The sequence below is a fragment of the Triturus cristatus genome, chromosome 10 (genome assembly GCF_964204655.1).
Source record: "Triturus cristatus chromosome 10, aTriCri1.1, whole genome shotgun sequence".
NCBI classification, from domain to species: Eukaryota; Metazoa; Chordata; class Amphibia; order Caudata; family Salamandridae; genus Triturus; species Triturus cristatus.
Genome location: NC_140593.1, coordinates 151,124,740 through 151,134,995, shown reverse-complemented (window position 1 = coordinate 151,134,995; position 10,256 = coordinate 151,124,740). Strand labels below are relative to the sequence as shown.

General features: G+C 46.9%; 1 protein-coding gene across 1 annotated transcript; it reads right to left on the bottom strand.

Annotated features, from left to right (window-relative positions):
- Positions 1-809: 809 nt before the first annotated feature.
- LOC146789069 (uncharacterized) lies at positions 810-9,962 on the bottom strand. The gene is made up of 10 exons (XM_085629973.1): positions 9,815-9,962; positions 8,211-9,671; positions 7,317-7,409; positions 6,966-7,070; positions 6,250-6,359; positions 5,875-6,069; positions 4,578-4,740; positions 2,853-3,018; positions 2,282-2,376; positions 810-895 (listed from the first exon to the last, which is right to left on the bottom strand). Exons 1-10 carry the CDS (start codon positions 9,960-9,962, stop codon positions 810-812), a joined length of 2,622 nt encoding a protein of 873 aa, XP_085486099.1.
- Between the last annotated feature and the right edge of the window lie 294 nt (positions 9,963-10,256).

Here is a 10,256-nt window from a genome sequence, read left to right as displayed (position 1 = left end):
CGAACCTGGTGAGAGGTCTGACAGGACCAGACATCCTAAGAGTAACAAAATAAATAGAATTTTTCAACATCGGAATCAGCTATAAATTAAAATTCCTTTAGGGCAGAGGGTAAAAAAATACATTTATGGTATAATGCTAGTATTTACCAGTGGATGTATTGTTATGTAATATTTGGCAGCTTAAATAGCTAAAACATGACGGACATCAAAGTATGATTGTGCGTCTATCATTTAAATAGATATGGAAATGCACAGTTTTATAACTTCATTTACACGTAAAACACAAAATACATTTGGATAAATACAGATAGAATGTCCCAAAAATAAATACGGATAAATACAGATGGAAATGGTCAAAAAATAAATACCATAAAACCGGGAGCCTTAAATATAATGTACAAGCAAAGAACACTAACAGAATGCAACAGTATATATACATTAGATCTGTGCCCCTGCATCCTGAGGGGCGTGGAATCGAGGATCTTTCGCTGTACACATCACCTAGCGCTGACTTTCAGGTCCATGCCCTGTTGGAGTGTGAAGGGTAGAAAATATCTGCAAATCAATCAAACTGAAGCATCCTGACAAAAAAGTATTGTGAGCTGTCTGTAAGAACGTCCGACTCCACTGCCGTCTGTAAGTCTGTTCTGGCAATGTCTTCCCTTCAGCTCAGGCTCGACGCGGATATCCGGCCTCAGATTGTGATACTTCTATTTCTGGTTAATAAAGTGCAAATGGCAGCTGGCTCAGGTCTTGTGCAGATGCTGCTGTGGTCAGTAGAACAAGACTTGTCGTAGCAAATGGCAGCCTCACACCTGCGAGTTCTTCACCCTCTCGAACGTCTGCATGATGTGGCTGGTGGGGACGCAGCCCTCCCTCACGATGCTCAGGATCCCTGGAAAGGAAGAAGCACAACAGCATGAGATTGGGAGGGCTTAGAGGTTTTCTGAGGTCTGTGAGCAGCAGAGGAAGGGGAAGAGACAAGCATAATGAGCACAGTAGGGATTGGCTCCTCAGCATCCAATGGGTGATGGAGTCCAGGAGGGAACCGCCCTCTCACATGGCATATACTGACTGGAGAAAGCGTGGGGTCTGCGCCCTCAAGGAGACATTGAATGACTGGGGCAGGGTGGGATATCATGGAAACAACAAACTGCTAAAATACAGACTCGAAATCTTTCACTGCCAAAATATCTACCACAAACAACAATCCCCCTGCAAAAATGTCGTCCTGCAGTAAACTCACTATCAAGCACTTGGCCAATAAATTCAGACAGGAGATGGAATAGTAAGTTAACTCTGTATTTTAATAATTATGGAGTGAGTCTCACTGGAATTAGGAACTTTTATCTGGTCTAATTCTCTTTAAATAGACGTTTGTGTATATTTGTGTATGGTCAATATTTTGTAAATTTGCATGTAAGAATCTGTGATTCTGAGGTCTCTATTTTCAGATGGGACTAGAGTAAGGACCTTCAGGCATTGGGTAATTTGGATGGGGTGGAATTGTCCCTGAGAAAGAACAATGGGTTTGGGGAAAAAATAAAAGATCCCGCCTTGGGGAATATTGTCTTACTGAAGGAGGTTCTGGGTCCATGTGCTAACTAAGTCTGAGTGAATTTGTAAGCACTATTACTAAATTTAATGAATTTACAGTATGCAATTTGCATCATTTCTTCTTTATTAGAGATGGTTTTGAGCATAAAATGCCTCCGTAAGAGACATTTTTCGCTGATTAAGTCTTCTGCCAGTATCTAACATGACTTGTTAATGTGCGGTATATACTACCATGAAAATTTCATGCAAGATAAAGGCGAACTGAATTTCACACCGTTCATGTCATTTTAGCAAAATTTTGTGAAACAAATTATGCAAGATGGTAAACCAACAGCGCAGACTAATGATAAAGAGAAATGCTTGTAAAGTTGAAAGTAGGGGTCAGGATTTGGCAGAGGTAAGAAACCTCCGGTGGCATCCCTGCAAACTTAGAACAAGCGCTTGGAGTTTTCCTCAGGGGCTCAATAAAGTGCATCTCTTTGTTACGCATTCATCTTAGCCCCTTTAATGCTTCAACTGTCCATTCATTCTGGGCTTTGTAAGTCTGTATGCCTTGGACACCAGGAATCCACTGGATCCGGACTGTTTTTTCCCAAATCTCATGGCAGGTGGGAAGGGGTGGCGGGTGCAGAGCCCCCTGTTCATATCCAAGGATGCAACTGATCTAGTTTGGGAATAGCAGGGGACAGAGATGAAACAGAAACAAGCATTGGTTAAGACCCACCTTCGTCTATTCTTAGACAGTTCACCACCGTGGAGCCCACCATCTCGTAGGAGTCCCCATCACACAGCACCCCCTCCAGCTTGTGCCGTAGACGCCTGAAACACAGAGCGAAAATACAAAATCACTCATTTAAAGAAATAATCGACAAAGGCTCAGGTGCTGGGGATTAAGGGAAAGCCGGAGGAAGGCAAACATCTACCTGACCTCAAGCTCAACTAGTCAAAATGCACCCACATATAGGCTTATGCCAAGCATCTCAAATGCCCTAAAACATATGCATGAGATATCATCAACAACCTTTTCCCTTCTTTCACCTTTCAGTAGCACCAGTCTAGTCATATGCTTAAAAAAGCCGAAACTCATTCAAAATAGCTCACCGCCCATCAATACTCCAACACTCTTCCATTCACCTTTCAGAATCTTCAGCTCACGCCCTTCCACAATCCTTGCCCCTGCCCTCAGCTCCTAGCAGCCATCTAGTAACTCTCAAACCCCAGGCACCATCTCTTACGCAGAAGGCCCACTCACAACCTTTTCCTGATTTCAGCCCCTGTTCTGAATGAGTACTCACGAGATGACCATGTCATGGTGGGTGCTGTCACACTCCCCACTGGGATTGGCAGAAGTGATGGCCAGAGGGCCGGTCATGTCGGTCAGGTGGGCAGAGATAGTGTGGTCCGGCACTCGGATCATGATGGAGTCTTTGGTGCCCACAATGTCATAAGCTGGTCCAACTCCTACAGAAGGAGAACATAAAAAATGAATCAGCAACAAGTCAGGTGTGAGTGATTGAGCATTTGAGTTTGACTTTATTTATTTTCTCAGCATCATGAACAGAGTTGCTGTACAGTGGTGCCTTCATTTGGTTGTGCTTAATCTGAGCAGATGTTTGAATGGTCTAGCCTCGGAACATCAAGAGTTGATGAAGGTCCTTGAAGACGTGATTGCTCTAGTTGTGCAGAGGGCACACATTGTCCATTTAGTATGAAAGAAGCTCTTCTAAAGCATTTCAAACAGCCACGGTCCGTGCAGGAAACAGTGGTGGGGCCGCGTTGGGGGGGGTTCGAGGGACAATGGAGAGGGGAAATTAAATAAATAAATAATTTTCCCTCTGCATGGTCCCTCGATATCCACCCCAACGCGGCCCCACCGCTGTTACCTGCATGCACTGCGGCTGATTAAAAAACTGTGAAAGGCATGCACACATTTGTTTGTTATATCTTGAGAGGCCAGATGTCTGCAATACATAATGTTAAACATTCTTTAAAAATGACATCAGCCAGAAAAGTATTTCTGTCTTACATAATTTTATAGCTGTTTGATATATCATTCTGTCTGCGCGAGGGACTATTTTACAACTGAAAAGTACACTGACGCAACACACAAAACATTTTTTCTTATACAGCCATAGTATACCGAGCGCAACCTTTCTTTGTTTTGTCATTGCTGCAGGGTTTCATTAATGTTTTAGTCAGGAATTGTGCAAGTCACATATATTTCTTCATCTGTTTTACACACATGTACACACACACACACATATATACATAATATATATAATATGTACATGCAATGGGAACATGAGATGGGGGGTATGTGTGCTTTAGGGGTGAATGTGCATGTAATACCTGCATGAGATTGAGGTCACTACACATTAAAAGGGGGACTGCACCCTGATATGTATATGCAATAGCTCCATGTGATAGGAACCTCTACAGAGAATGGGGGTCACTGGACCCTGATATGCACATGCAATAGCTATATGAGATGGGGATCTGTAAACATCAGGAGGGTGAATGTACATGCAATGCCTGCATGAGATGGGGGGTCTGTAAACATCAGGGGGTCCATGTGCATGTGATACCTCCATGAGATGGGGGGTCTGTAGATATCAAGGGGTGAACGTGCAGGTAATATCTGCATGAACTGGGGTATACATATATTAGGGGGGGCTGAATGAACTCTGATATGTACATACAATAGGACCTGTGATGGGGGGTCTGTAGACATTAAGGGGAGAATAGACCCTGATCTGTACATACAATAGTTACATGAGATGGTGGTCTATAGACATTGGGGGGGGGGGGGTGAAGTAATTCCTCCAAGAGATGGGGGTCGGTACACATGGGGGGGGGAGTGAATAAAGCATGATCTAGATAAGCAGCATATACATGAAGTGAGCACACCCTTGAATTTCCGCAGGCACAATTTCTGGCATTTGTAGCCCTCACCCCTCTAGCCTCCCCCGCCCACCCTTCTTTGACAAAGAAACAGCCCATGCAGAAGAGGTCACACGTACCCATCCTCTTCAGCCACTCCCCCTTCTGGACAATGCAGCTGATACCCCCAGGGTAGACGCTCCCCATGAAGTCCCACAACAGGGGACTGAACGGAGGTCTCACGGCCCGCAGCTGGTCCAGGTGGGAGATGCAGATACAGATGGGCTTCTCCAGGGGTCGGTCCTGCAGAGGATGGAAGAAAAGGGAGAAATGAATGGTTTAGAGAGAGATGGGAGAGGGCAGGACCGTCAGAGATTATGTGCAGGATCACGTGATATCTAAGTGACCTTAGACCCAGTCACACCACCCCTGTAAATAAACTAAATGTCTCTAGTGCTAGCCAACAGATTGTACAAGTTAAAAGCCTGTATTGCCTTCTAATGACACTTACACCGTGACTACTAATGTATGATGATTTATGTTGAACACAAGTTGTCTTTTGGCATTGTGACTGTTCTAAATATGTATCATTAATCTCAGATATTGATGCAAATTCCTGAGGTCTGGAAATCTGTTGATTTCCATAACCCTCACATTACCCACTGAAATGTCAATGTTATTGTTCCTTTTTACTGCATGTTTAAATAAATACAATCCTTTCCATTTGGAAGTACCACACAGCTCTAATTGTAGTTCTGTGTTTATACACTTATGTTGTTTGGTAGGGACCTATGTCTCTTGCAATACACTATTACCCTCGGTCCCTCTTGACACACAGGGTTCCCTTGTTCTTTGTTACTCTCTTTCTAATGTCCTATAGCAGACAGACACTGGCCACAGAGTTCAATGCAATGGAATCTGCACAGTCTGAGAATGCAGACTCACTGTGTAATCTGGGGCATTAGTATCTTTCTTGTGCACGTGATAGCATCTCGCTGGGAACTTCTGCCCCTAAAGAGGGTTCTCTCCTGAGACTATGTGTGGACTGGAGCCCACACTTCCCTTATCACCCCCATCTCGCACTCTTCCCCAAAGTATGACAAGCTACCCTTTAACCTGGCTGCTTTCCTTTTTTTTTTTTTAGGTTTTGGAGTTGGAACTTTCTAGGCAGATATTACCATGAAAACCCTCACCTGCAGAATGGTTTTACCCTGTCATTTCCATGTCAATATATCCAACTATACATACTCCAGGCTGGTATCACCATGGTAATCACACCCCTACAGAATGGTTTTACCCTGACGTTTCCATGACAATGTCTCCGCCCACAGGGTGACTTCTAACTGTTCTAGTAAAAGGTGTCCCTTATTCTTGAATGACAGAGCATCTGTCTCGGCCTCGGGTAAATTCTGCGGAACTCCACTCGTCTGTGCTCACCTTGATGGTGTAAATCTTCTGGATGGCCTCGGGGTGTTTGCAGGAGGCCGCCAGGGCATAGACAGTGTCTGTGGGGACCCCGCACACCCCACCCTGGTCCAGCAGGGCAGCGATGGTCCTTAGACTGCTGGTGCGATAGGAATCGGGGCACACGCAGGAGTCTGACGCCTCAACTTTCTCCTCTGACTTTGTTTCCTAAAAGTGCAAAGAGCAGACAAGGGGTGAGACAGCGCCACCTACAGCTGTCCTTGAGCAGCACACGCACATCCCAGAGTTAGAGGACTAAAGACTGGTTATTTGAGAGACACATTTATCGGAACTGAGTGTCAATTTAAGAATAGTAATCGTAACATATTGCATGTACTATCACTGTACCTTGAAAAAAGAGGGTCCCACGGGAATTAGGTCCTTGCTGAAAATGCAGTTTCCAAGAGATGCTGCTGCCCCGTAGATACAGACGACACTGAAGACGGACAATACTGTGACTAAAAAAACACACAAAGACGGGAAAATTAGACTTTAAGTTTAATATTATCAACAAAAAAAGAGGCGCGTGCTAATCACGTTGATGTTAAACCAAGACAGGGGTTCCTTCAGGAGGGATTTAAAAAAGGAAAATGCCACCCAAGACGATAAAATATAAACATAAGACAGAGATTAATTTTTCACTCGACTTCAGTCTGTATGAAATTAAGTGTGGTAAAGCATTTAAACTGGTACATGAACCCCTGTCTTGGTTGATACTTAATTGCCCTGGTTCCTAGGGTTATGGGGCTCACCCCAACTCTTCGTATTATAACAAGTTGATGTTAAGGCAGCAGTGGAGAGACAGATACAAAAACTAAGAAATGTGGAGGTCTGGCAGAGAACCAGACACATGTCAGGGTTGTAACTGACTCCATTCGAGCCAGGCTTGTCAGACACACTCCAGTCCTTTCTACAGACCACTTCCCTTTAGCCCCCAACACATTACAGGTGGACTCGGGATGGCACTTGATAGAAATTGTCTGTTTATCATGAATTAACCCTTTGGAGATCACTGACATGCATTAACACACAAGAGGAACCCACAGTGGAAGGTGTGCACTTACTCTCGAGCGCGAGGGGCAGGCATTCCAAGGTGAAGAGCAGGAAACAGACCATCACCACCTCCATCAGCAGGGCGAGCAACACCAGCACCACGTTGGCATAGGCGACTGTGGAACAAGCAGAATAGGATGGCGTCAGATGTCGGAAATTACATATTTCAGAGGTCAGTGGGGGTCACAGTTGCTCAAGTCTTTAGTTGAGGACACTACGATGCCCCAGAACAATGGACCTATGGTACATATGGACCATCGAGTGACAGACACAGGCCCGTACCCACTACAGCCGGAAGCAGCTGCTGGGCCTCAAGTATTCAACAGAGGGATGACTTGACATCGGTATCGGGAGAGACTTACCCAAGGACATCAGGAAGACATTGATGACCAGGAAGGTGACGGCACCAACAGTGAATGCACCATAACTGGTGACGTGGATATTCAGCAGGGGACCTGAAGAGGGAAGAGGAGGAGGGGGCAGAGGGTTAGTCATGGATGAAACAGAACATAGGAAGGAGCTCTTCCTTCAAAGGCAGGAGATGGCTAGGACCAGAGACAAGGGATGAAGGTGGACCATATACTGCCCAACACCTCACTCATCTAACAGCCAATCATGGTGTTGGATATTGACTTCTGATGATGTGTAAAACTGTATCTTCCACCTCATCCTGAACAGGTGCGCCCTGATTTGGTGAAACACACTTCTCGAAACACCTAATCCCAGTTTAAGTTGTTTTCTCGCATGTGTCAGAAGACAAGTGATAATTTAATTCTGGTAAATATGCCCCCAGGTACAAGAAATTAGCAGTTATTTGAACAAAGGTGATAATAACTATTGGTTCTTCCCGCAAATGGATTATCAACAATAGTTTCTCCAGATCCATTAATGGTTCCATAAGTCATTAGTCCCCCCCTAGTGGCCACCAGCTGCACTCCTCTTCCACCCTTTGCCCTCCACCTGGCAGCCATCACATATGATCCCTAGCAGGTACTTCTACAGGTCACTGGTTACAAGGGCCCCCAGTCAGAAAAAGAACTGCATGTGATGTCATCAAGAAACTACCTGCATGCGTGGCTACTACAAATGAAACTAATAACTACAAATATACATCACCCCCACTGCCCCCACTGGTATGCCTACTGGTATGCCTTAGAATCTAAACCACACAGAAGCTTCATGACACTGGATCCCTAGGACTTTTCGGCAAACATTTTGCACATTGTAAAGAATAAGATTAAGAGATCAAAAGTTACCTGCAAGTCGTAGCCACGCCCATGTGGCCCATACAGCAGCATAACAGAATGGTAGGACCGACCCAAATCTTCGACCTCTCTGGACCACGATCCTGCAGACGTACAACTGGAAGAGAGCGCCAGGGATCAGCACCCAAGGGATGGAGAGGTGGGCTCTGGTAGGGTCATCTAGGGACCCCTGGATGGCAGAGAGTGAGGCCAAGCCATTGCAGATGAAGAAGAGGGCATCAGGGAGCTGGCATCTGGTAGTGCTGACCTCCTGGCCCTCCTTAGACCTGCTGGTGACGCGCTTCAGGCACAGCAGCAAGTCCTGGAGCATAGCCGATGACATCACTTGGGGTCCAGTAGAGATCAACGACTTGTCAGCGATGGAGTTAATAAGGCTGGCAAAAGTGGCGTAGAGGGAGGTGGCTGTGTAAATGCTGCAGACCACTCCGAAGAAGATATGGGATCCCTGGAGTGGAATCTGTTGGATGGTGGAGACAGTGAGGAGGAGGAAGCATGAATTCTGCAGCACCTCCAGGAGGTCTCTGTTGAGGGACATCAGGCAGAGGATGCAAGCGGCGACCAGAAAGAACCAGCTCCCCACCATGCCCGCTCGGCTCTTGTCCACATTGTCCCCCGAGAGGAGCACCGTGAGGATGAACTCTTCCCAGGACATCAGCAACCAGAACAGGCTGTGGAGTCCAAGCTTGGTGGTGTGGTAGACGTCTTCTCTCAAGTAACTGTAGTAGCTGGCGCAGAGCTGGGACAGTGAATTGATGCTGACCCAGATGGCACCAATGTAGAAGGTCTTCATGTACCCAAAGCAATAAAAGGCAAAGATGAGCGAGGCCACCGCATCAGCGATGTGTCCCAAGGCCATGGGCTCCGCGTACTTGGAGTTCTTCTTGGTCTCCTCCCCGATGCCACTGGAAGAGGTGCTGTTGGCCGAGCCCAGAAGCAAGACGCTGAACATGGGGTTCCCGAAGCCTGGAAGGACATTCCTCTGGGTCAGGCCCTTCAGGAGCAGGGCAGTGGCGCCATAGAACCCAAACAACACAATGAGCAGCTCCAGGGTCCCCGAGACCACCAGCGCCCACTGTCCGAAGAGCCCCACTGCCTCGAAGACCAGTGTGAGGGTGATGGCGCCAAACACGAAGGGCATGACGTAGTTAACGGTGGCCGAGCAGAAGGAGAGGATGAAGGCGACGGCGGTGTATGCCACCAGCCCTGCTAATGCGCTCTCACTGAGCGGAAGAGGGGAGGCGGCCATGATGGTCTGGCTGTTAGAAATGTTCAGGGTTTGTGTGGTGTTGTGGATGGTGGGATACGCTCCCAGGACGACACGTGTAGCCCCGTAGCTGCTCCAGAGGGCCGCGAATGCCACAAAGGCGGTGCTTCCAAGGTGATCGTACTTCCGGAAGCACAGGACGCCTGCAATGAGTTGTGTCAGTCCTCCAATCAGGATGAGATGGACCCCTGCAAGAGATAACACAGGAATTGTCAGCACGGGTGTGTGTGTCTGTGTGCGCGAGTGTGTACCCCCTCCCTCCAAGTGTTTTATACATGTTATCCCAGCGCCACCTGAAACTCTTTGTGCGATCTGTGGCTGCCACACTCACCTGCCAGGATGTTCTCCACCCCTTCAGCGTTCACTTTGGTGTGGAAGGAAAAGAAGTTCTGTAGGGCCACCAGGAAGGCGCTGATGACGTTGGCGAGGAAGCCCATGACGGATGGTTCACTGTAGTACACAGAGGCGAAGCCTTCCATGGTGAGTGGCAGACCTGGGGAGGAGTCAATAGATAAGAAATTAGCCACAGGTGAGAGGGAACAAGAGGTGAGATTGGGACAGGAGGTGAGAGGGGCAGGAGGTAAGAATGAGATAGAAGACGGGTAGCTGGGAAAGACTCAGATTAGATTGGTGCACGAGGTTAGATGGGGAACAGGAGGTGGGACAGGAGCCAGAGGCCTAATATCAGACAGAGGTGAGATGGCAACAGGATGTGAGAGTGGGACAGTGGGTGAGATGGAAGACTCTTGAATAGTGGGACAGTGGGTAAGATT

Excerpts from the sequence above, each read along its gene's own strand:
- LOC146789069 (XM_085629973.1), bottom strand. The coding sequence starts at position 9,962 with ATGGAAGGCTTCGCCTCTGTGTACTACAGTGAACCATCCGTCATGGGC. Across the intron at positions 7,410-8,210 it reads GGCGTGGCTACGACTTGCAG|GTCCCCTGCTGAATATCCAC; the intron begins GTAACTTTTGAT and ends TTCCCTCTTCAG. Across the intron at positions 6,360-6,965 it reads CCTGCCCCTCGCGCTCGAGA|TCACAGTATTGTCCGTCTTC; the intron begins GTAAGTGCACAC and ends GTGTTTTTTTAG.